At 46.7% G+C, this 26,669-nt stretch overlaps 1 protein-coding gene across 1 annotated transcript in view; it reads left to right on the top strand.

The window, feature by feature from the left end:
• The first annotated feature begins 256 nt into the window (after window positions 1-256).
• Window positions 257-26,669, top strand: part of SUGP1 (SURP and G-patch domain containing 1) — a 30,932-nt gene continuing 4,519 nt past the window's right edge. The window contains exons 1-8 of the mRNA XM_034996599.1: window positions 257-290; window positions 2,008-2,182; window positions 6,441-6,541; window positions 8,395-8,595; window positions 10,662-10,785; window positions 11,586-11,686; window positions 12,624-12,747; window positions 20,615-20,970. Of these exons, the coding sequence (XP_034852490.1) occupies window positions 257-290; window positions 2,008-2,182; window positions 6,441-6,541; window positions 8,395-8,595; window positions 10,662-10,785; window positions 11,586-11,686; window positions 12,624-12,747; window positions 20,615-20,970 (1,216 nt within the window). The remainder of the gene's footprint in view (window positions 291-2,007; window positions 2,183-6,440; window positions 6,542-8,394; window positions 8,596-10,661; window positions 10,786-11,585; window positions 11,687-12,623; window positions 12,748-20,614; window positions 20,971-26,669) is intronic.

Genomic DNA, 26,669 nt, shown 5'->3' on the forward strand with positions numbered 1-26,669 from the left:
AAAGCCTTCTGGAACATGTAGTTCATCTTTGGAGTGGCCGCGGCTCCGGGGAAGTGTGCGAAAAGTCGATGCCCTTTGGTCCGCGGGACTGAGAACAGACATTGCCAATAGGCTGGGGTTTGTTTTTCTTGGGGAAAGACCCCACGTATCAACTCAGTGGCCGGACTTGGTGGGGACGACACGGACTACATCTCCCATCAGGCCATGCGCACTATAACAAGCCTTCTCAAGTGGAACAGGAGCATTGTGGGATTGGATGAGTCTCAAGATGGACAACCGGGATGTTGCAGGTAACAGCCCCCGCCTCCCCTGAAGCCCTCGTCTGGGTCTGTGGGGCTACTCGTCGCCGTTTCGTCCTCCCATCGGGTCTGCCGCGGCCCACCGGCCCCTCGCCTCAGCCCCTAGGGCGTCCCGAAGCGGCGGTTTCTGCATCTTCCCCGTTTCCCGAGACCCCAGACCCAGTTGCTGCCCCCACCGCCGGGTTTGCTGTGGGCGCTTGGTATTCCGTAAAGGCTGCCACTGGGTTGGCCCTGCTCTCCCTTTCCCAAATAATCGCCCTCAGGACTGTTCAGAGCTCTGCTTCCCGAAACAGCAGCAACCTTGGGCTGTCCTGCGCCCCTCTGTACGTAGCAGCCGTGGTCTGGCCTGTGTCCGCTTTCTGAAAAAGCTGCTTTTTCGAACTGCTCTAGGACTCTCTGTACACACTTTCTCAGTCTTTTGAGCCCCCACTTTACCACAAGTCTTGCCCTTCCCTCTCTCCCAGCCCTAACCCCTCCCGGCCCCCCGCCCCCCCGACTGGGATGCATTCACCCATTCAGCAAATACTGTGTGCTAGGCACTATGCTAGGCGCTGGGGATGCAGTGGTAATCCAGAAACGGTCCTGCCTTCCTGAAGGTTATTTTCTACGGGGCCCAGACAATGCACCCAGAGGAAATATTTACAGACACGCAGGTTATAATGATGTGAGAGAATGGGGGTGGAGGCTGCTGATATTGGGTGGTGAAGGAAGGCCTTTTTGAGCACAAGACATTTGAGATGAGAAGATGCCAGCTATAGGAAGGCCTGGAGGGCAGAGATTTCCACGCAGAGGGGTGGCAGCCAGTGCAGTCTTTGGGGTGTGATGGGCTTGTCATTTTGAAGAATGTCAAGGATGAAGTGGAAGTGAGGAGGGGAGTCTTTTCTGACAAGGCCCTGAAAATCAACTTTCAGATTTTGGATTTTATTCTGAGTCCCATGGGAAGCCTTTGAGGTGTCTTTTCCATCTCTACACTTCCCACTCTCATCTGAAGACACCCATCATCTTCCAGGACACCATCCAAGCCTCCTTGTTGGTCTCCTTGCTGTCTCTGTGCACTCTACAATTAGTAGTCAGAATGATCTTTAAAATACTGTTTGTGAGCTTAATACTCCTCTGTTAATCCCCTAGAGCCCTTAAAGTAAAACCAAAATTCCTATCTTGCACCCCCACCTCCATTCCTTGCATTCCCCCACTCTGGCCACACTGGGCCCTTGCTGGTCCTTGCATATACCAGGCTTCTTTTTCCTTTGGTTTTTGCAACTGCTCCTTATTCTGCCCAGATAGCTCCTCATGTGGCTTTTCAGGAGACTGGCTCTTTATCTTTCTGGTTTCAGCTTACATGTCTTTTCTTCTAACAGTTATTTTTTGGCTGCTTAGCTGTATAGGTGCTCCTCTGTCATTCTTCCACCCCTTTTTTGGTTTCTAGCAAAGAGCTCTTATTACAATTTTACAGCTACTTTTTGGGTGTAAGTCTATTGCCTTCTTGGCCGAAGGTGAGACCCACATTGGCAGAGACCCCTTCTCTGGTTGAGCAGAACACCTGGTACATTAGCTCAGTAAATGTTCATGGAATAAATGAAGAAATAGAAATTTAAATGTCAGTTCGTGCAGGCAGCAGCAACTGGGCTGCTCCTGTAGGAGCCACTGGACATGTTTATGGTTGCTGATATGCTGATATGTATACACTAATAGGCTTTTTTCTTCTCAGGAAAGGCTAACCGGTGGTTTGGGGTTGCTCCTCCCAAGTCTGGAAAAATGAACATGAACATCCTTCACCAGGAGGAGCTTATTGCTCAGAAGAAACGTGAAATTGAAGCCAAAATGGAGCAGAAAGCCAAGCAGAATCAGGTGGTCATCAGCCCTCAGCCCCCACATCCTGGCGAGTAAGTGCCCCCCTGCAGCTGGGCTGGGGTCTTAGAGGGTCACTGCAGAGGATTTTGTGTTCAAGAGCAGTCAGGGTATTCTTGAACCTGGCCACAACCTGATGATGCAAGGAGTGACACAGATGCCCTCAGGAGGCTCAGGTGGCAAGAGAGAAACGAGTGGTGTGTGGGAGCTGAGAGGATGGCCTGGCCGAATTCACCAGTTATTTACTCCTGACCAGCTGTGGGCTAGGGACCAAGGATGTAGCCTGGAACAAGCCCCAGACTCCCATCTCTACCCTTATGGGGCTCACGGTCTACTAACAAAGGGGGTACCAGTTCTACCCCAGAGCTGCCAGTGCGTAACATGAGGCGGTGTGTTCCCTGGTGCAGTAGCCGCTGTGGGGGCCCAGCAGAGGCTCTGCGTTCTCAGAGCCAGCCCACTGAGGAAGCAGGGAAAGGCCTAACCAGCAGCAGGCAGGAAGGGAAGAGAGCCCTTGCATGTCAGGTGGCTCAAGCTGTTGCATCAAAGGCGTTTCAGAGTGAAGCAGGAGGTAGATCAGGCAGGGTTTCCTCCTGCCTGTCCTGAGAAATGCTCAGGACACCCAAGAGTTTTGAGCAGGGGTAGTGTGATTAGGATGACAAGAGCCCTTCCTCTGGAGTTTGAAGCATGGAATATGTTAAACCCTCTACAAAGCTGTCCCAGCTCTCACCTTTTCTAAGAATCTGTGGCATGTCATTGAGGGCAGGACTTAGACTCTATTCTTAAGGGAACCCAGAGCCTGGCATCTCCAAGGGACTTAAGAATGTGGGGACTGGAGGGGTGCCTGGGTGGCTCAGTCGTTAAGTGTCTGCCTTCGGCTCAGGTCATAATCTCAGGGTCCTGGGATCGAGCCCTGCATTGGGCTCCCTGCTCCGCGGGAGGCCTGCTTCTCCCTCTCCCACTCCCCCTGCTTCTGTTCCCTCTCTCACCATGTCTCTGTCTGTCAAATAAATAAATAAAATCTTAAAAAAAAAAAGAAAAAAAAAAGAATGTGGGGACTGGATATGGAGTGATCTGTCAGTCAGTGGGCTTGTAGGCTCTTGCCCTAGGGTTATGGAAGGACTTGAAAATGATGGGAAAGATCTATAGACATGCCTCCAAGTAGGTCTCCTGGAAGCAGCTGGACCCCAGCACCAGGATCAGGCAGCTGAAAGGGAGCATCAAGTGGGTGGGTGCATAATACAGGTAGCTTTGGAAATAAGGTTATTTTCTTAGTTGTAAAAGCATAGAACAAATGTTAGAATTTCTCACTGAGGAAATAAACATTCAGGTTGCCTCAGGGCAACCATTTTGCTATATTCCCCCTGTCTTTGCTTTGTTTCACAAAGCTGTGATCCATTTCATGTGCTACTTCCCCCTCAACTTTTTAAAAGGAAAGCTTTTCCCTGCATTGCAACTCTTTAGAACCATCGTAGTTTTTAAGTTTTATTCTTACTGAGATATAATTAATATGCCATAAAATTGATCTTTTAAACTATACAATTCAGTGATTTTTTGGTGTATTCACAATGTTATGCAACCATCACCAATATCTAGTTCTAGGACATTTGTATCATCCCAAAAGGAAACCCAGTACCCATTTCCATTCACTCCCTATTTCCTCCTTCCCCAGCCCCTGGCAACCCCTAATGTACCGTCTTTTTTTTTTTTAAGATTTTATTTATTTAAGAGAAAGAAAGAGAGCATGGGCGGAGGGGGAAGGGCGGAGGGAGAGGGAGAAGCAGACTCCCCACTGAGCAGGGAGCCCGATGTGGGGCTTGATCCTAGGACCCTGGGAGACACTTAACCAACTGAGCCACATAGGCATCCCCCTAACTTACCATCTTTGTGGATTAATCTATTCTAGATATTTTATATAACATTCGGCCTTTTGTGTCTGGGTTCTTTCACTGGACAGGATGCTTTCAAGGTTCATCACTTTTTAGCATGCGTAAGGACTTCATTCCTTTTCATGGCCAAATAATACTCTATTGTGTGGATGGACCATGTTTTGCTTATCTGTTCATCAAGAGCCAGAATTTTTTTTTTTTTAAAGATTTTTATTTATTTATTTATTTATTTGACAGAGAGAGACACAGCGAGAGAGGGAACACAAGCAGGGGGAGTGGGAGAGGGAGAAGCAGGCTTCCTGCTGAGCAGAGAGCCTACCTTGGGGCTCAATCCCAGGACCCTGGGGTCATGACCTGAGCAGAAGGCAGCTGCTTAACTGACTGAGCCACCCAGGCGCCCCTAACAATTTTATTTATTTATGTATGTATGTATGTATTTGAGAGAGAGAGAGAGAGAAACAGCATGAGAGGGGATAGGGTCAGAGGGAGAAGCAGGCTCCCTGCTGAGCCGGGAGCCCGATGTGGGACTCGATCCCAGGACTCCGGGATCATGACCTGAGCCGAAGGCAGTTGCCCAACCAACTGAGCCACCCAGGCGCCCGCCCCTAACAATTTTTAATTCAAATATTTTTTGACATAAATAGGGCCATACTGTAGTTGTTGTTTGGTTTTCTTTGGGGGAGGGGGCCTGGGGGGGTAGAGGGAGGGGGGAGGGAGAGAGAGAATCTTAAGCAGGCTCCATGCTCAGTGCTGAGCCCGATGTTGGGCTCAATCTCACAGCCCTGAGATCATGACCTGAGCAGAAATTAAGAGTTGGATGCTTAACCATCCTTGTAGTTGTTTTACATCCTGCTTTTGTTTTGTTTTGTTTTGTTTTTCATTTAATATTGTACTTTATTGCTTTATCTCTAAAATTTTAAGTATTCAGGGCTGCTCCATCTGCCCTATGGAAGTCCTGTGATTTATTGAACTAGTGCTATTTGTTGATTAAGTTGTTTCCATTTTTAGTTCATTACAACAGATTTTTAGAAGAATAAGACTTTTTAGAATTTTAGAATTTTTGGAAGAATAAAACTTAATTTTTTTTTTTTAAGATTTTATTTATTTATTTGAGAGAGAGAGAATGAGAGAGAACACATGAGAGGGGGGAGGGTCAGAGAGAGAAGCAGACTTCCCGCCGAGCAGGGAGCCCGATGTGGGACTCGATCCAGGGACTCCAGGATCATGACCTGAGCTGAAGGCAGTCGCCTAACCAACCGAGCCACCCACGCGCCCAGAATAAAACTTAATTTTAATAGAAAAAGGCTAGGCCTGTGGGCTCCCTGAGCCTTTACCAATTATTGGATGTGTGAGTATAACAGTGACTGATAATAATTACATTATAATGATATATGTAGTACATAGTAATTATATATAATACATATTATATATGAATAGGTTATGTATTATGTATAAATACATGTAAGTATATAGCAGTTGTAATAACTAATAACAAAAATTAGAGTGTTGTGTGGCCTTGAAAGCAGTATATATTAGGAATTTCTGAGGTTTGGGGCAGGATGGTATGTTATAGTAGAAATTGGAAGAAGTAGGATATATACTATGATCGTAGCCTTATTTCCTTCTGTTTCTAAGTTAGGGGACAACTCAAAGAGTTAGTAGTGGCTGTTCTGAGGGGAAGAGACTCTTTTGGATGTTTCCCTTTGCTTTCTATTTTTCTACGTTCCCGTTTGCACCATAATAAATCTTTGTTGCTTTTATGATCAGGAAAAATGAATTTGAATTAAACATTTGGGCTCCTGGGTTTGCTTTGGTGCTGACTTGTTGAAATTAGATGTTTAAACATACGTTTTGCAAACAAAAGAGAGTGTAAAAATAAGAAGAAGAATATAAAATTCCCCTCTAATTCTTCCACCAAGAGATCACTTTCGGTATTTTGCTGTGCACCTGTGATACCCACAGAAGTGCTGACTGGCTCAGGTCCGGAACTGCAGTCACATGTGGGTATAGACACAGGCCCTGCCTTGGAAATCTCTGATATCCAGCTGAGAAGACAGACATGGGAGCCAGGAACAGCGCAGATAATTAGTTAACAAGCATGCAGGTGCTGTGCAGGAGGAGCAGGTGCTTCTGAGCTGTCTTGTTGCAGATACTGTTTGAACCTGGAGGGTCGATATATAGGTAGCGATACCATCAATACAGACAGTATTGCTTTGACTAGAACAAGATTATTCCATATTACTACGAAGGCCACTCTGTGTACTCAAGAGTCCCCAGACATCTTTGGGGCAGGGTTTTGGGTCCCATTAGGTGAGAACGTGGGGTGGGTGTGGGGCTGAGACGGGTAAGGCAGGCCCCTGCCCCTCCTCTTGTGGCTCACCCTCTCTGTCCTCTGTCTCGGGTCTAGAATTGCGAATGCACACAACTCTTCCGTTTCCAACAAGTTTGCTAATGACGGCAGCTTCTTGCAGCAGTTTCTGAAGTTGCAGAAGGCGCAGACCAGCACAGGTGAGTGCTGTCACCCGCTTCCTGAGTCTCCCTCTGCTGGGGCTCACCCTGCTGGCTCTCTCCTCTGGGAGTCGCTGGGCGTCACAGAAATAGCAGGTCCTGCCTCAGACTTACTTCTCTCCTCCCACATTGATTGGGATGAATTCTGTTCATCCCTACAGTAGATGGTCAGGGAGAGCACAGACCTAGCCTTCAAGGTGCTTACCCCATAGGAGCAGAGACAGATAAGCCAGGTTTCAGTCCAGGGGTTAGGGGCCTGACTAAACATGCCCCGGGTATTGGGGAATGTCATGGAAAAGATATGCCCTCCAGTTGACCGGTGAGCTGGACACTGGCTGGCACTTAGAGGCCCCTTGCCCCGTCCCCTGTGCTTGAAATGCAGGTTCCCCTTGTCTTTCCAGAAGCTACTCCAAGCACATAGCTTTGAGATAGTGATGTGGTATTGAGAACATCTGTGAGTATATGTGACTGAATCCACTTAAGGTCTCCATAAACTTTTAAGATTTGGTGGGTGGGTGCGGGGATCCATTCATTTTGCTGCTGCCCAAGACAAGCCTCATATGTAAGTTCCTTTTGCTTATTACAGCTGCTTACCAACCTGGAGTGGCCTGCCTTTTTCTGTGGTCTCTCCCTGCTCTCTGAGTATAGAGGCCAGGTTCAGATTATACCAGGGAAGCTCCCCGGAGGGTTACAAACCAACACTAGGGCTGTGGGACCACAGCATGGGTTAGAGCAGCAACTTAGGTTTGAGGGATGGGACCCCATCCATAGGTGGGAGGGCCACCTGGCCCATAGGAGCTCCATGATTACAGGGAGTCCACTCATATCTATGGTTGTATAGTTTACCAATCAGCTTAATTTTTTTTTAATTTTATTTTTATTTCAGAGAGAGCACGCACGAGTAGGGGAGAGGGGGAGAGGGAGCTGAGGGAGGGGCTGAGCAGGGAGCCCGATGTGGGGCTCGGTCCCAGGACCCTGAGATCATGACCTGAGCCGAAGGCAGATGCTTAACTGATTGAGCCACCCAGGCACCCCAGCTTAATTTTGTTTTTTAAAAAAGATTCAGAGCCACCTGGGTGGCTCAGTCGTTAAGTGTCTGTCTTTGGCTCAGGTCATGATCCCAGGGTCCTTGGATTGAACCCCTTAGCCGGCTCCCTGCTCAGCGGGGAGCCTCCTTCTCCGTTGGCCCCTCTCCCTGCTTGTGCTGTCTCTCTCTCTCTGTCAAATAAATAAAATCTTTAAAAAAAAAAAAAAAAAAGTCGGATAATTAACTGAACCACCTGGGCGCCCCTCAGTCAGCTTACTTTTAATGTAAGAAAGTTGCTGGCAAAACAGCTGACCTTCAGTCTTTGTCAGTCTTTCTAGGAAACAGCTAAGACCAAATTCACTCACAGAGAGGGAGGAAGGACTGTATCAGCCCTTCACTGCAAGATCTTAGGCCAGGAGCTGTGTTTGAAAAGCCCGAGTAGGCTGTCTCCAGCTTGCCACCGACAGTTGGAGGGAATTGTTATAAGCCAGGTGTGGGGATTCAGGCCTTATCCAGAAGAGCTGGCACATCCCTGGGCTTTGGGCACAAATGTTAGGGAGTCTTCTGCTAGAGCTGCTGCCTGCAGAGCCCAGCCTTTCTTCTCCAGGCTGGGTGACCGTGACAAATCATTCCTCTCTGAGCCTTCGTGACCTCTTCTATAAAACGAGGATGGTGTCCTCTCTGAGTGCCCACTCCCTGCCAGTCACCATGCTGGAAGCCAAGGGCTCAGCCCTACTTAATGCACTCACGCATCCATGTTAGGTGAGAAGATGGGGAAGTGTGCATCTCAGACCTTGAGCATGGGTGTCTTTCTTTCTATCCCAAGATGCCCCACCTAGCACACCCAGTGCCCCCACTCGAGTACTCCCCCGCCCCGGGAAGAGGCCACCTCTCATCAGCAGCCCACCAGGCCAGATGAAGAACTATGTGCATGCCAAGCAGCTACCCGTGGCCAGCCGCCCAAGTGTCTTCCAGTCTCCTGATGAGGATGAGGAGGAAGACTACGAGCAGTGGCTGGAGATCAAAGGTAGGGTGCGGGAGCTGCCACCTTCCTTTGACCACTGCCCCTCCAGCTCCATGGGTGGGACCCATGGTCAGCAGGGAAAGTGTGGCTAGTGGTGGGAGGCCGCTAGCCCTCCAGGCTGAGCCAGGGGCCAGCGTGGGACCCTCCAGGGTTGGGGGGAGTGAAGAAAGGGTGTTGGGGAACAGTGAAAGGGAAGTGTGGAGGGCTATAGACTGTGGACTTTGACCTGGGAGCCGTGGGAAGCATCCTCCGCCCGTGTGGGTTGGTCTCCAGCCAGGGCAGGGGTATTCTCGGAGGAGCATATTCACTTGTGTCTCTCCTTGTCCCAGCATGAGAGAAGGAGCTTCCATGGCTCCCCTGTCTGGGTGCACACTCTCTGAGCCCTCTGAGAATCAGAAGTGCCTCTTCCCATTGCGGGTTATTGTCCCCACCAGTTTGGGCCAGAGGTCCAGGCCCACAGGTTGGAGGGCACGCTTTCCTGCCCAGGGGAAGAACGGTCATTTTTCTTGGAGAGTCAGCCCAGGCCCTGTCGTATAGGAGGGTGGGGGTGGCAGTGGCAGCAACCCCACTGTGGCTAACTCCGTCTGCATTCAGAACGAGGCCTCAGTGCCTCCTGAGCCATGTGGAGGCCTGGGCCACCTCTGCCCCAGACAGGCTGACGCAGTCCTATCACCCTGATGGTGAGGACGGATTGAAATAACCATATAGTTACGCTGTGACAGCCTTCACACCTGTTACTCTCAATGAGGGGGCCGGCTTATGGCCATGCATCTGAGCAGATCAATGGCCAACCTCTGTCAGGATGGAGCCAGGGAAGGGGCTGTTTCCTGAGGCATCACGGCAGCTCTGACAGTACCCTGCTGAGAAGTGATGCTTTACAGGGGGCAGTGAGTGTCTCAAGGGCATTGAGGCCTCTTACGGCCTGCTTTTGACATGGCCTCAGAAAAGCACCTGTGTTGGTAAATGTCAAACAGGTCAGAGTCATTGCCAGGCACTCAGGAAGAGCGTAAGGCTAGGGGGAAAGGTGGCTACAGAAAGTTCCTGGGACCTCTTGAGGGTCCTCCTCAGGCCACAGGTCCCTGACCTCCCATCCCCTAGCTTCCTGGCAGCCAAGGCAAAAAGGGGAATAAGTTTGGCTGCAGGTTCAGTGTCTAGCCCTATTGCTGAGAGCAGTGAACATTCCTAGGCAGTGGCAGGGAGAAATTTCTCCTGGGAGTTGTCATAAAAGGGACATGAGCTGTAAATTGGCCAACAGATGCCTCAGGAACGGGCCAGCAATAAAATACAAAAGGAAGTTCCATGCGGATCAAAGGGGAGGCTAATACAAATACAAAAAGAACATTTCTATAGCTCTGTTCACTGTAAAGGCCCTGAGGTAATGATTAAGCCTGTTGCGGTGAGCGCCCTGGCGTGGTCTGGAGACACATTTTCTCCCTCATGGACACCAGAACTTCTTGGAAAAATGGCTGGCTCTAGGTCTGGTCAGGAAGTGTATGAGATGATCCTGGAGCACCCTGTCCCAGCAGATAGCGAGGAGGCCATCAGAGACTCCTGAAGAGGCTCTACCAGCTGCAGAGGGGACAATTGAGCTTCTGTGATGACATTAATTGCAATGGATTGAAACCCACCTGATATGTTTAAAATGGATTGAAACTCACTCGATGTATTTAAGTCAGAGTTTGTAATGACACTTTAAAAGGAATTTGTCATCTTGGAAGGTGACAGGAAACCAATTTGTTAAACTGAACCCTGGTAAATAAAAGGAATTAAGCATTTCAGAAAAAAAGGGAGACTGGTTATGTTTTCTGACATCTCCCTCCGAGCCTGGGATCGGCTTGGTCTCCCAGAGGCTCCCACACTTCCCTCCCGCCCAGTGTGTCTCACGAAGACTGTTTAGACTGCCTTCCCCCTCGTCACAGTGCTTTGTGCTTGGACTCAGGACACCCGACAACCTCCCGCATTTCACCCTCTTCTCCCCCACCCCTCTGTCGTTGTGGTCCATAGAGAGAGTGTGCCTGTTGACTGTGGGGTGTGTGAGTTGAACCCCAGTACTGACAGCCTCCTTAAAGTTTCACCCCCAGAGGGAGCCGAGACTCGGAAAGTGATAGAGAAATTGGCCCGCTTTGTGGCAGAAGGAGGCCCCGAGTTAGAAAAAGTAGCTATGGAGAACTACAAGGATAACCCGGCGTTCTCGTAAGTATTTCTGGGAGGGGAAGGCCACCACTGCTTAATGTTCTTGTCACACAGTAGTACGTGCGTTCTTGTAAAACCCTACTGGTTACTGAGGCTGGTCGGGGTTGGGTGCTTGTTCATGTCGGCCAGACCACTGGTCCGAGTTTCCAAGTGCTTTTTTTTATTTATTTATTTATTTATTTATTTATTTATTTATTTATTTATTTATGTATTTATGTATTTATGTATTTATGTATTTATGTATTTATTTATGTGAGAGAATGAGAGACAGAGAGCATGAGAGGGAGGAGGGTCAGAGGGAGAAGCAGACTCCCTGCCGAGCAGGGAGCCCGATGCGGGACTCGATCCCGGGACTCCAGGATTATGACCTGAGCCGAAGGCAGTCGCTTAACCAACTGAGCCACCCAGGCGCCCCCCAAGTGCTTTCTAACTCACACCAGAGGTCGCAGGAGCTCCGGTGTGGTGCAGAGGCTTAATCTTGGGCCTCATCAAGGTGTCTCTGCTCACCAGCTTGCTTTTGTTTCGTTTTTGTTTTTAATGTTTTTAAGATTTTGTTAATTGGAGAGAGAGAGCGCGCGCACAAGTGGGCAGAGGGGCAGAAAGAGTGGGAGAAAGAGCATGACGTGGGGCTTAATACCAGAACCCTGGGATCATGACCTGAGCTGAAGGCAGATGCTTAACCGACTGAGCCACCCAGGCGCCCCACCAGCTTGCTTTTGCACAACGTTCTTCAGAAGCTGCTTGGGTCAGCCCATCCCCACTGCTCACCCTCCTGTCTATTTTGCAAAACTTCTCTCCAGGTTTTTGCATGATAAGAATAGCAGGGAATTCCTCTACTACAGAAAGAAGGTGGCTGAGATAAGAAAGGAGGCACAGAAGTTGCAGGCATCCTCTCAGAAAGGTAAGTGGGTGGAGGGGGTGGGAGGTTCTGGGGAGGTGTGTGGACAAACCACATCCCATGTGGAACCGGGGTTCTGGGAGGCTCTGGTGCATGGGGTGGTGCCTAGGGCCCAAGTCTGTGCCCTGTCAGGCAGCCAGGGTCACACGGGGAACATCATTGCCCCTCTTCACCAGTGGTCTGAGGTGAGGGAGAGTCTGAGGGCGAAGGTCAAGGTCATTGTTATGTTCAAGAGTGTTGCTCTGTGCGTGTATATGGAGTGGAGGAGGGAGCGCTTGTCTGTTGGTCCTTGGTTATTTAAATAAGTGTTAATGAGCTGCTGCTGCCTGTCTGGCACTGAGAGCCTAAAGACAAATGTGCCTGACCCTTGGGGAGGGGGATAGAGGACAGAAGGGATCAGCTGGTGAACTCCTGATGGGATGAGTATCAGGGGAGGGGGAGATGCTAGCTGCTCTCCAGCCATCATGAAGTAAAATCCCAGCCAGATTATAGTGGGTGGCAGGGGCATCGATGTTTAGGCCAAACACAGGCAACAGAGGTCGGTGTGTTTTGTCTGTCTCCTGCCGCCCTGTGCCCTGACCTCCCCAGGAGAGGAGGGCCAGGCCCACTTCCGTGTGTGACCTGGATGGGCAGCCCCTGGCAGAAAGACTGAGGTGGGGCTCCCATCTCCCCTCCAGCCTGGATCCAGAACTTCTCTCACATTCTGTTCTATGATCTGTGGGGCGGGAAGGGGCAGGGTGCAGGGTGGGGGCAGGGTCTCAAGATATATTGTAATATTAACTCTGGTATTTGGTCCCAGTGCAGTAATCTGATTCCCATTTGCCTGTTTTTCTTTGCATTGTTCCTAAAATAAACCCCTCTTGTTACCCATGGGGTTCTTAGCAGAAATTAGGCTGTTGGGTGTGGTGAGTTGAGCTCAGTACTGACAGCCTGCTTAAAGTTTCACCCCCAGAGGACGAAGAGGCCAAGAACCTTGCAGAAAAGTTGGCCAGGTTCATAGCGGACGGGGGTCCAGAAGTGGAAACCATCGCTCTTCAGAACAACCGCGAGAACCAGGCATTCAGGTAAGAGGGGAACTAAACGGGGAGATGACCCCACACACACCCTGATCGCAGCACCACCACTCCCTGCCCCCAGTGGGCTCAACATATCAGAGTCCCACAATCAGAATGTGGCAGGGTTGGGCCCAGGAGCTCTGACCCCCAAGCCCAGCTCTGCCACCCCATGGGCAACTACTTGTTGGAGCCTAAATCATCTCTGAGGCAGGCATGCGGGGACCCTTCGGGCGTTCTGTTTTGGGTTTTTTTGTGTGTTTTTTTGTTTGTTTTTTTAAAGATTTTATTTATTTGACACAGACATAGCGAGAGAGGGAACACAAGCAGGGGGAGTGGGAGAGGGAGAAGCAGGCTTCCCGCGGAGCAGGGAGCCCGATGCGGGGCTCAATCCCAGGACCCTGGGATCATGACCTGAGCCGAAGGCAGACGCTTAATGACTGAGCCACCCAGGCACCCCGGGGTGTCCTGTTTTCAACGGGCCTCATGGAGAAAGTCTCTAGTGCCCCCTGGCTCCCTTTCTAACAGAGATGGCAGCCCTAGGCTAGGAGCAGGCCAGGTTCTTGGGCAGAAACTCCCAGAAGTGTTGTTCACTTTGTGCTTTTGTAGGGTCAGACCTATTCAGTGGGGGAATGGCAGGAAAGTGGGAATGTGGTACCTTAGGCTCTGTGAAGTGGGAACCCTCAGCCTGTACACAGGTTCCACGGAGGGCTTGGGACAAACAGCCTGGCTTCCCTGCTGTCTCCAGCCATGCAGCTACATCCCAGCCCCTCAGGCTGGGTCTGTGTTTACCTTTTCACAAGTTGGGTGGGTTCAGCACCTCCTCTTTGCTAGGGGGAGGTTATTGGGGGGCAGGGTGTTGGAGTGGGGGCTGGGCAGTCACTGCTGCTGGGTAGGGACCAGCAGGGGCTATGAGATGGATACTGAAGTTGATGTGGGGATGATGCACCCGTGAGGATGTTTTTGGCCATGAATAACACAAATTCCGACTCAGAAAACGAGGAGATGTGATGGCATGTGTAATAAGAAGTCCAGGAGCCGCAGTCTGGGCTAGTTGAGTCAGTGGCTATAGATGCCATTGGGCACTCAAGACGAAGGAAGCAGGAGTGAAGCAGCAGAGATCCAAGTGCCGCGCCAGTGTGGCTGGCGTGCCGGGCGAGTGTCAGCATGCAGTGTCCCTGGGCCTTGGAGCCAGGCAGGGCCAGGTCCCAGAGGGCAGGTGTTCACTGACAGCCTTTGGAGGGTCCACATAGAGAGTGACAGGGTAAAGTGTGCTTCCAAGGTCACTGGCCACAGTTGTAAGGGGGGACAGGCACACCAGGTCAAAGCAGACAGGCAGAGGAGAAACATGGCGGAGGGGCAGTGCTGATAAAACCGTGGGGACTAGGGGAGGGAGGGCCGAGACTCAGTGACTCGGTGGACGAGGGCAGGGAGACGGCTGCTGGGGAGTTCAGGGATCCGTGTATGTGGTACCTGGGCAGCCAGGAGCCCTCATGGGGGCCATGGGGTGTTTGGGTCTGGAGTTCAAGAGAGGGGTCTGCCTGGTCTAGAAATCCACCTGAGATCTCCTCACAACATCGTGATACCGGCCACCACTCCACCACCCAAATCAGCATTGACTTAATATTTTACTTTAAGTCACTGCATTTTTTTTTTTAACTGTTTATCTAAGTAAGTTTATTTAAGGACCTTTAATTTGTCGTCACTCGTCGTAAGTAGAACTGACTATGAAAAGATCTATGGTAGGTAAAGCGGGCAAGGTTATAGATTTCTGTCAAGGCTGTGAGCCCAGCCTGCTCTCCTGGGTCAGGGAGGTCCAGGGCCCAGCAGCACTGGCCGAGCCTTCCCCCTGGGGTCAGGACTGAGAGATGCTCTTGGCATAGGCAACTCTGGGTCCTCTGTGGGGCTTCACTGGTGGTTGCCCAGCTTGTTGGGTGTTACTGTGATGAGGCCAGAGGGAAGAAGGGGTGCCAGGGCAAAGGCAGAGCCTGGGGTCCCTGGTGGGGAAGTGGCTAAAGGTGAGCAGCATGATCTGTTTAATCTCCGCATGGAGACAGGTGTGAGGCAGTTTTTTTCACCGTCCAAATGTAATAGGAACTGCTCGTGTGTTTGCCTCTCTTGGCCCTTTCCTGCCCTCCTGATTCCTCACATGGGTCGGGCACACCCCAGCGGCTCTGTGTTTTGGGAAACAATTTGTAACATGGCTTATCTATAAAGAAACTGGAAACACCCATTCCTTTGGTCATCCCACTTCTGTGATGCCATCCCCAGAAATGTTATCCGTAATCTTGAAAAATGAGTCACAAATGGGATTGCAGCCATCAGATCAGTTAGGTGAAGGTGTAGCACAAGCACAGCATCCACCATGAGCCACATAGCACTTGAACCTGTCACCTGGGTGAGCCACGTTGTTCTTTTCAAGCCCTGTTGCTGGCCTCTTACAGGGGACAAAACTGAGGCAGAGATCAGCGGGAGGAGGTGCCTTCACCACCATACTCCATGACATTTTAACAGGAAAGTCTTATGTTGTCAAGTTAAAAAATCTTTTAAATCAGAATATAGAAACCAGATAGCCTTAAATTCGTATTCGACCCTTCCTGGTTGCCAAGCGTCTTTTTTCACATCCAGCCAACTTTTCCCTTCCCTCTTAGAAAATTTTTTTGCTTTTGTCTCTTAACTTTTTTTTTTTAAGATTTTATTTATTTATTTGAGAGAGAGAGAGAGAGAGCAAGAGCCGGTGGAGAGGCAGAGGGAGAGGCAGACTTCCCCGCTGAGCAGGGAGCCCGATGTGGGGCTCGATCCCAGGACCCTGGGATCATGACCTGAGCCAAAGGCAGACCCTTAAACCGACTGAGCCACCCCGGCTCCCCTCTCTCAACTTTTTTTTTTTTTTTTAATAATATTTATTTATTTGACAGAGAGAGCACAGGCCGGCGGAGTAGCAGGAAGAGGGAGAAGCAGACTCCCTGCTGAACAGGGAGCCTGATGTGGGGCTCGATCCCAGGACCTGAAGATCATGACCTGAGCCGAAGGCAGTCGCTTAACCAACTGAGCTACCCAGGCTCTCTTAACTTTTTTTAAGATGTCATTTTTGTTTAGGACAGTTTTAGGTTCACACAAAATTGAAGGGAAGGTACAGAGATTTCTCACATGCCCCTGCCTCTACACATGCACAGCCTCCCCTATTATCAACATTCCCCACTAGAGTAGTACAGTTGATGAAGCTACTTTGATATTTCATAATCCCCCAGAGTCCACAGTTAACTTTAGGGTTCACTCTTGGCGTTGTACCTTCTGTGAGTTTGGACAAATATACAATGACATGTATCCATCATTATGGCGTCATAAAGTATTCTTGTTGCCCTAAAATCACCCATATTCCACATATTCATCCCTTCTTCCTCCCCAACTCCTGGCAACCACTGATCTTTTTACCGATTCCATAGTTGGCCTTTTCCAAAATGTTATATAATTGGAGTCATATAGTATGTAGTCTTTTCAGATTGGCTTCTTTGGCTTGGGTTTAAGACTGATTCTTCCATGTCTTTATATGGCTTGACAGTTCATTTCTTTTTAGCACTGAATAATACTCCATTGTCTGGATGTCCCACAGTTTATTCATTTAGCTACAGCAGAACATCTTGGTTGCTTCCAAATTTTGGCAATTGTGAAGGAAACTGCTATAAACATCTGTGTGCAGGGTTTTGTAGGGACATAAGTTTTCAACTCTTGAGTAAATACCAAGAAACGTGATTGTTGGATCACATGGTACGTTTAGTTTTGTGAGAAACTGCCAAACTGTCTTCCAAAGTGGCTGTATCATTTGCATTTCCCTCTGCAGTGAGTGAGAGTTCCTGTTGCTCCACCTGCTCGCCAACATTTGATGTTCTCAGTTTTCTGGATTTTGGCCATTCTAATACATGTGTAGTGGTATCTCAGTGTTGTTTTAATTTCCATTTTCTTGATGACATATGTTGTGGAACATCTTTCTATATGCTTATTTGCCATCTGTGTATCATCGGCTCATTTTTTAATTGGGTTATTTGTTTATTGTTGAGTTTTAAGAGTTCTTTGTATATTTTGGATCATAGTCCTTTTATCAAATGTGTCTTTTGCAAATATTATCTCCCAGTTAGTGGTGTATCTTCTCTTGATAGTGTGGCTTTTGCACAGCAGAAGTTTTCAATTTTAGGGGTACCTAGGTGGTTCAGTCGGTTGAGCATCTGCCTTCGGCTCAGATCATGATTCTGGAGTCCTCCAAATTGGGCTCTTTGCTTAGACAGGGAGCCTGCTTCTCCCTGTCCCTCTGCCTGTCACACCACCTGTTTGTGCTCTCTCTCTCAAATAAATCTTTAAAAGAAATAAATTTTAATGAAGTCCAGCTTATCAGTGGCTTTCATGATTGTGCCTTGAGTCTCTCTAAAAAGTCATCACCATCCATGAAGTCATCTAGATTTTCTCCTGTGTTATCTTCTAGGAGCCTTATAGCCTTGCATTTTACATTTAAATCTATGATCCAGGGGCGCCTGGGTGGCTCAGTTGGTTAAGCGACTGCCTTCGGCTCAGGTCATGATCCTGGAGTCCTGGGATCGAGTCCCGCATCGGGCTCCCTGCTCGGCAGGGAGTCTGCTTCTCCCTCTCATGCTCTCTGTCTCTCATTCTCTCTCTCTCAAATAAATTAAAAATAAATAAATAAATCTATGATCCATTTTTAGTTAATTTTTGTGAAGGGTGTGAGGTCTGTGTCTAGATTCTTTTTTTTTTTTTTTTTTTTTACATGTGGATGTCCAGTCCCCCAGTACCATTTGTTGAAAAGAATGTCTTTGCTCCTTTGTCAGTGATCAGTTGACCATGTTTATATGGGTTTGTTTCTGGGCCCTTTGTCCTATTGATCCGTCTGTCTGTTCTTTCACTAATACCGCACTGCCTTAATACTGTAGCTTACAGTAAGCCTTGAAATCTGGTCGTGTCAGTCTTCCAACTTTGTTCTCGTTCAATATTGTGTTGGCTATTAATGGGCCTTTTGTGCCTGTATAAGCTTTAGAATCAGTCAATAGCCACAAAATAACTTGGGATTTTGACCCAGACGGCACTGAATCTGTAAATCAAGTTGGAAAGAAGCAACATCTTGACAATATTGAGTTTTCCTATCTATAACCAAGGAATATCTCTCCAGTTATTTAGTTCTTTGAATGCATTCATCAGAGTTGTGTAGTTTTCCTTCTATAGAATCTGTTCGTATTTTGTAGACTTATACCTAAATACTACATTTTTTTGTGTACTAATGTAAATGGTATTGTGTTTTTAATTTCAAATCCACTTGTTCATTCCTGGAATATAGGAAAGCAGGTGACTTTTGTATATTAACCTTGTATCTTGTAGCCTTGTTACAATCACGTATTAGTTCCAGGAGTTTTTTAATCAGTTTTTTCCTGTATAGATGATCATGTTATTTGTGAGCAGAGACAGTTTTATTTCTTCTTTCTGAGTATACTTGCTCTTACCTTTTCTTATTGCATTAGCTAAGACTTCTAGTACAGTGTTGAAACTCACTGGCGAGGTGGGATATTCTGGCCTTGTTTCCATTCTTAGTGGGAAAACTTCTGGTTTTCTCACTATTAAGTATGATGTAAGCTGTAGGGTTTTTTTGTAGATACTCTTTTTATCAGTTAAGAAAGTTCTCTTATGTTCCTAGTTTACTGAGTATTTTTATCATGAATGGGTGTTGGGTTTTGTCAAAGGCTTTTTCTGCAGCCATTGATATAATTATGTGATTTTTCTTTTTTAACTTATTGTTGTGATGGATTGCCCTTTTTTTTTTATAATGAAAGATCACAGTGTTTATTCACTTTCATTCCTTCTACTAAGATCAACAACAGGTTCAAACTAGAGGCTCAGAAAAAGTTTGAGAAAAAAAATGCCTTATTCCCTTGTTTCTCGCAGATGTGATATATCCTCACCTCATCCACTTTCCTTAGGCACTACCTCTTAAGGCTTGCTGATCTTCTTTCTTTCTTTCTTTCTTTTGCCTGGAATAAATCCCACTCTGTATAATTCTTTAAAATTAAAAAAAAAGTTAATCAAAGTATAGTTGACATATAATACATAGTTTCAGGTGTACGACATAGTGATTTGACAATTATATAACATCACGAAATGCTCACGATGAGAAGGGTAGTTACCACGTGTTACCACACAAAGTTATTATACTATTATTGACTCTATTTCCTATGCTATATTTTTCATTCCCATGACTTACTTATGACTGGGAGTTTGTACCTCTTAATCTTCATGTATATCGTCTGTCCCCCCATCCCCCTATAATTCTTATACATTTCTGGATTTAGTTTGCTAATACTTGGTTGAGAGTTTTCCCATCTATGTTCATGAGAGATATTGGTCTGTAGTTTTCTTGTGATATCTTTGTTTGGTTTTGGTATTAGGGTAATTGGATGAGTTAGGAAGTATTCTTTCTTCTATCCTCTGAAAGGGATTGTAGAGAATTGATATAATTTTTTCCTTAAATATTTGGTAGAATTCACCAGTGAACTCCTAGGCCTAGTGCTTTCTGTTTTTGAAAGGTTGTTACTTACTCAGTTTCTTTTTTTTTTTTTTAAGATTTTATTTTTAAATAATCTCTGCACCCAACGTGGGGCTCGAACCCACAACCCCAAGATCAAGAGTCACATGCTCTACTGACTGAGCCAACCAGGCAGCGCACTCCATTTCTTTAATAGAAGTAGATCTGTTCACACTGTCTACCTCTAGGGCGAAGAAGTACAAAGGAGGGCAGAGGAGATGCCACCATCTCCCTGTCCTTCTATCCCATCTTAGGTACTGATGTTAGCTGGGCTGGGGTCCTTCTGCCCCTTCCTGGCTCTCATGTAGACACATAGAAAACTGTCAGTGTTTCTTTCTCCTGTCTTTCTTGTACGAAAAGAATTTACAGCATCCTTGAGCCTGCACATTGCTTTCACAGCAGAGCATTATGCTGTGACCAGAACCTCAAGATCCATGAGTGCAGGTCTAGCCCCTCCTGTCGAGACCTTGTGTAGCTCATGCTGTGCACAGGTTTTGCTTCATGGAGCTGAGCTGTGACTCTTCCATCTGGTATGGACCACAGAGGTGGGACTGTCAGCTCAAGACATGCATAATCTGATAGATGCTGGGCAGGTACAGAGGGAGCCATAGTTTCTGCCAGCTCTGAACCCAGCCCCACCTGCTTCACACTTGGGACTGGTGTTGGTGGGAAAGACCAGGGGCACCCTCAACTTCCGGTGAGGTGGGGGCTTTTGCCCTTCACTTGGAGTCCAGTCCCTGTCCATTCCGATGTCCAGTGTTTCTGTTTTGCCTCCATTTGCTATTGATGTCTCTCAAGGGTACATCAGAGAGAAGCACAGATTTTCCAAGCTGTCAGGTTTGGGACAAATCCTGCCCTTTCTGGCACCAGGTATCTCTCCCAACTCAGGATTTCTTGGTTTGAAGGCACCAGTGTGCTCATCTAGAACAGCAGGGGAAGAAGCCTTGCAGAGCCTGGGGAGGTCTGACAGAGCCCACCCCTTTTTCCTTTGAAGCAGGGAGTCAAATATGTTGTGATGGGTGCCTCATAGAGATGGTATAGGGACTTAGAGTGACCAGTGGCTCACAGGAATGGCATGGTAACAAGCATGAGCACATCACACTATTCCTCAAGCTTGGGCCACCAGAGCCAGAAGCCACTGAAGTCTGGCAGTGCGGGAGGTCATGGTGGAGACCTCAACCCTCCTATGACCCTGGCTAACCTGGACACGTGCACAAGGCCCAAGCTGCTCCTGTCCAGAGTCAGGCAGGGGGCTTGGGCCCAGCTGACGGTGTGCCCCCCCCCAACTCTTCTTTGCAGCTTTCTATATGAACCCAACAGCCAGGGGTACAAATACTACCGACAGAAGCTGGAAGAGTTCCGGAAAGCTAAGGCTGGCCCCACAGGCACTCTCATGGCACCTGACCTCAGCCTGAAACGCAAATCCCCTCCTGAGACCCCATCGGGGTCCTTGCCCCCAGCTGCTGCCTGCCCTGCCTCATCTGCCCCCTCGCCTGCAGTCACCCCAGCTCCAGCCATCCCCGGGAAGCCAACCACCACAGCCACTGTGAAAAAGAAGCGGAAGAGCCGGTGGGGGCCTGAAGAGGACAAGGTGGAACTCCCACCCGCCGAGCTGGTACAGAGGGATGTAGACGCCTCTCCTTCACCTCTGTCAGGTGCGCTGACCCCCTTCCCCCACCTCTGTCAGGATAGCCTGGCTTCTTTCACTCAGATAGTGTTTCCACGCTTCATCTGTGTTGTAGCATATGTCAGAGTTTCATTCCTTATGGCTGAATGATATTCCATTTCATGGATGGACTACACTGTTTATCCATTAATCAGTTGACGAACACGTGGGTTTTTCCACCTTTTGGCAACTGTAAATAGTGCTGTTGTGAACATTGGTCTACAAGTACTATTTGAATCCTTGATTTTGATTCTCTTGGGCCTATACCTAGGAGTGGAATCACTGGGTCGTATGGTAATTCTGTTTAACTTTTTGAGGAACCGCCAAACTATTTTCTACAGCAGCTGCACCATTTGATAGTCCCACCAGCAGTGCACAAGGGTTCCCATTTCTCCACATCCTTGCCTTTTTTTTTTTTTTTTAAAGATTTTATTTATTTATTTGAGACACAGAGAGAGAGAGCACATGAGAGGGTGGGAGGGTCAGAGGGAGAAGCAGACTCCCTGCTGAGCAGGGAGCCCGATGCAGGACTCGATCCCGGGACTCCAGGATCACGACCTGAGCCGAAGGCAGTCGCTTAACGAACTGAGCCACCCAGGCGCCCCCTTGCCTTTATATAATAGCCATCCCAGCAGGTGTAAAGTGGAGTCACTTTGTAGTTTTGAATTGTGTTTCCCTAATGTCTGATGGTATTGAGCATCTTTCATGTGCTAATTGGTCATTTGTATAGCTTATTTGGAGAAATGTCTATTTTAGTCCTTTGCCCACTTTTAAATTGGGCTGTCTTTGTTGTTGAGTTGTAGGAGTTCTTTATATATTCTGGATAGTAACCTCCTATTCAGATACATGGTTTGCAAATACATCCTCTCATTCTGTGGATTGTCTTTTTATTCTCTTGATGGTGTCCTTTGATGCACAGAAGTTTTAAATTTTGACTAAGTTCCATTTATTTTTTCTTTTGTTGCCTGTGCTTTTGGTTTCATTTATGAAACCATAGCTAAATTCAAGGTCATGAAGATTTGCCCCAATGTTCTAAGTTTTTTATAGTTTTGGGACTTTTGATCTATTTTGAGGCAATTTTTATATATGATATAAGCTAAGGATCCAACTTACTCTCTTGCGTTTGGAGATCCAGTTTTCCCAGCCCCATTTGTTGAAAAGACTTTTCTTTCCCCATTGAATGGTCTTGAAACCCTTGTCAAAAATCAGTTGTCCTTAGATGTAAGGGTTTATTTCTGGGCTCTCTATTCTGTTATACTGGTTTGTATGTCTGTCCTTAGGTCAGTACCAACTGTTTTGATTACTGTAGCTTTGTAGTAAGTTTTGAAATTGGGAGTGTGAGTCTTCCAACTTTTTCTTTTTCAAGCTTTGGCTATTGAGGGTCTTGAATTTTCAGATGGGCTTCTCCATTTCTGCAAAAACACTGTTGGGATTTTGATAGGGATTGCCTTGAGTCTATAGATTGCTTTGGGCAGTATGGACACGATAACAATACTTAAGTCTTCCTTACAACAACAACAACAACAACCAGTCTTCCAGACTGTGAACACAGGATGTCTTTCCATTTATTTAGATCTTTAATTTCTTTCAACATGTTTTGTAGTTTTCATTGTACATGTCTGACACTTCCTTGGTTAAATTTGTTCCTAAGTGATTTTTTTTTTCCTGAGGCTATTGTAAACGGAATTGCTTTTTAAATTTTCATTTAGGATTGTTTGTTGCTAATGTATAGAAATAAAACTGATTTTTGCATGTTGATGTTGGATCCTCCCAACTTCGCTGAATTCACTTATTAGCTCTGACAATCTTTTGGTGGATTCTTTAGGTTTTCCTGTGTGTATAATTATGATCATGGCGTCTGCAAGTAGAGATAATTCTACTTCTTGTTTTCCACGTGGGATGCCTCTTATTTCTTTTTCTTGCCTAATTGCTCTAGTTAGCATTTCCAGTACTAAGTTGAATAGAGGTGGGGAAAATGGGCATCCTTGGCTTGTTCTGATCTTAGGGGGAATGTTTTCAGTCTTTTACTACTGAGTATGATGTAAGAAAGGAAGTTCCTTTCTTTTTTTTTTTTTTTTTTTAAAGATTTTATTTATTTATTCATGAGAGACACAGAGAGAGAGAGAGAGAGAGAGAGGCAGAGGGAGAAGCAGGCTCCCAAGGAGCAGGGAGCCCGATGTGGGACTCGATCCCAGGACCCTGGGATCATGACCTGAGCCGAAGGCAGACGCTTAACCATCTGAGCCACCCAGGCGCCCAAGGAAGTTCCTTTCTGTTCCTAGTTTATTGAATGTTTTTATCATGGAGGGGTATTAGATTTTGTCACATGCTTTCTCTGTATCAGTTGAAATGATTGGATGGGTTTTTTCCTTCAGTCTGTTAATGTGGTGTATTACATTGGTTAATTTTCTTATATTGAACCATGTGATATTGTGGTTTATTAGAAATACATATTTGGCCATTCAGATGACCAAAATAATATTTCTCATATGTATTTGGTCTTTGTTCACAGTTCCTGGCTCACAGTTCCTCCCAAAGCCCTTGGAATTTCCTGAGTGATAAGAGCAGTGGGAGCATCTTTTGTTGTATTATTTGGTCTCCGTCCTCAGTTCATGAAAATGCTTCAGAGCCATAAAGGTGAAATGGGGGTCTTGTTGTTCATAATAAGCCCCTTTCCACCACAAGTGGGTTTATGTTACTGAGGTGACTTTTGGAAAGCACCTAAGGATGGGGGTTGGTGGCCAGGGGATCCAACCATGAATAGAGGGTTGGAACTTTCTGTCCCACCTCCTAGTTTCCAGGGAGGGGAGAGGGGCTGGAGGTTGAATCAGTCAACAGCAGCTAGTGATTTTATCAATCATGCCTATGTGGTGAAGTCTCCATAAAAACCCAAAGAGACAGGGTTCAGAGAGCTTCCAGGTTGGTGAACACATGGAGGTTCAGGGAGAGTGGAGGTTCTCGAGAGAGCATAGAAGCTCTGGGCGCTTTCCCCATACCTTGCCCAGGGCATCTTTTCCATCTGGCTTTCCTAACTTATATCCATTTATAATATGTAAGTAAAGCAGTAACCTGGTAAGTAAAATGTTTTTCTGAGTTGTGTGAGCCAGTATAGCAAATTAATTGAACCCAGGAGGGGGATCATTGGAACCTCTGATCTACAGCCAGTCAGCAGCATGGGTGATGACTTGGGCTTATATAGTTGGTGACTAAAGTTGGCTGGGGAGGCGGGGGGAGCAGTCTTATAAGACTGACCCCTTAACCCATGGAATCCTATGCTACCTTCTGGTGGGTAGTGTTAGAACTGAGTTGGCCTATTGGACACCCAGCAGGTGTCTGAGAATTGCTCGTTGGTGTGGGGAACTTCCCTCCACCCACACACACACTTTGGAATTGGTACCAGCACTCTATTTAAACCACCCGTGCATATCTGGGATAAACCCCACTTGGTCATGGTGAATAATCCTTTTAGCATGCTATTATATTCAGTTTGCTGGTATTTTGTTGCGTATGTTTGCATCTATATTCATAAGGAATGTTGGTCTATGGTTTTCTTGTGTCTTTGTCAGCTTTTGGTATCAGGGTAATACTAGTGTTATGGAATGAGTTAGGAAATATTCTCTCCAGTTTTTTGGAAGAGTTTGAGAAGAATTATTAGCATTAATTGTTCTTTTAAATGGTTGGTAGAATTTACCAGTAATGCCAGCTGGTTCTGGGCTTTTCTTTGTTGGGAGGTTTTTTGTTTTGTTTTGTTTTTGTTTTTAAAGATTTTATTTATTTATTTATAAGACAGAGAGAGACTCAGAGAGAGAGGGAACACAAGCAGGGGGAGTCGGAGAGGGAGAAGCAGGCTTCCCGCCAAGCATGGAGACCGATGTGGGGCTCGATCCCAGGACCCTGGGATCATGACCTGAGCCGAAGGCAGACGCTTAACGACTGAGCCACCCAGGCGCCCCTGTTGGGAGGTTTTTGATTGCTGATTCAATCTCCTTCCTTGCTATAAGTCTGTTTAGGTTTTCTCTTCCTTCTTGAGTTAGTTTTGGTGGTTTATACATTTCTAGGAATTGGTTCACTTCATCTAGGTTATCTAAGTTGTTGGCTTAACAGGTGTTCATAGTAATCTTTTACAATTCCTTTTTATTTCTGTAAAGTCATTCGTAATATCCCCTCTTTCATTTCTGATTTTAATGAGTCTTTTTTTCCTTAGGCAGTCTGTCTAAAGGTATGTCAATTTTGTTGATCTTTTCAAAAAACCAACTTTTGGTTTCGTGGATTTTCTATATTATATTTCTATTCCCTACGTCTTATATCTTCATTCTGTTATTTATTTCCTTCCCTCTGCTAGCTCTGGAATTAGTTTGCTTTTCTTTTTCTAGTTCTTTAAGGTGTATGGTTAGGTTATTGATTGGAGGTAATTCCTTTTAATTATGTGCAGTTATAGCTGTACATTTCTCTTGTAGCACTGCTTTTGATCAGTCCCATCAGTTTTGCTGTCTTGTGCTTTCGTGTTCCTTCATCTCTTAAATTTTTCTAATCTCTCTTGGTGATTTCCTCTTTGATCCATTGATTGTTTAAGAGTGTTTAATTTCCATATATTTGTGAGTTTTCCAATTTTCCTTCTGTTACTGATTTCTAGTTTCATTCCATTGTGAACAAAAAAGATACTTAGTATGAATTCAGTCTTTTAAAATTGATTAAAACTCGTTTTTATAGCCTCACATGTAATCTATCCTGGAGAATGTTCCATGTGCACTGTATTCTGCCATTGTTGGGTTGCATGTTCTGTATGCGTCTGTTAGGTCTCACTGGTTCTAGTGTTTAATCTTCTATATCCTTACTGATTTTCTATCTAGGTACCTGTCCCTAATTAAAAATGGGTCAGTGAGGTCTCCAGTTGTTATTGTAGAACCATGTATTTCTCCCCTCAGTTTTGTCAATTTTTGCTATATACTCGTTATATCTTCTTACTGTTTCAAATTTTTTTATCAACATAGAACCTCCTTCTTTGTCTCTTGTAACCTTTTTTAGCTGGAAGTCTATTTTGTCTGATGCTAGTATGGCCATCCCAGCTCGCTCTTGGTTACTGTTTGCATGGAGTATATTTTTCTGTCCTTTCACTTTCAACTTGTTTGTGACTTTGTATCGAAAGTGAGTCTCTTATAGACAGCATATAGATGGATCCTGTTCTCTCCCTTAATTTAAAGTACTTGGAACCATTCTTGTCAAAGAAAGCTCAGGAAATGCATGATGATAAGCACCGTGATTACCACAGTCAGTTTTGCACAATCCGCTCCAACATCCGCCTCCTTGACAGCGTGTAGTCTCATTTCTCCTTTTCTACCACAAACCCACCAGGTTGGGGAGTCTGTTGTCCTCCCGTTCTGCAGGTGAGAATGGGTGACTGAGAGAGGCTGTCTCATGGCCTCTGGCTCACTGCCCTCCACACAGCCTGCACTGCAGGCAGAACCCTCTCCACCGCCCTTGCCCCTGGACACACAAGTACATAGAGGAGTCATATGTGCCCTGGCGCTGACACCTACATTTCTTTTGCAAAGATGGGCAGAGAGGGAAGGCAGCTGACCTAAGTCATGTGGCTGGCCTGTTGGCCTTGTCCGTCCAGCTCTGAGGGTGGTCTTCCAGTCCAAGGAGAAAAGCTAGTGAAGATTCTCCTACTCCCCCCTGGGTTCTAGA

Source organism: Mirounga leonina, unplaced genomic scaffold (genome assembly GCF_011800145.1).
Source record: "Mirounga leonina isolate KUSES-001 unplaced genomic scaffold, KU_Mleo_1.0 Mir_94, whole genome shotgun sequence".
Lineage (NCBI taxonomy): Eukaryota > Metazoa > Chordata > Mammalia > Carnivora > Phocidae > Mirounga > Mirounga leonina.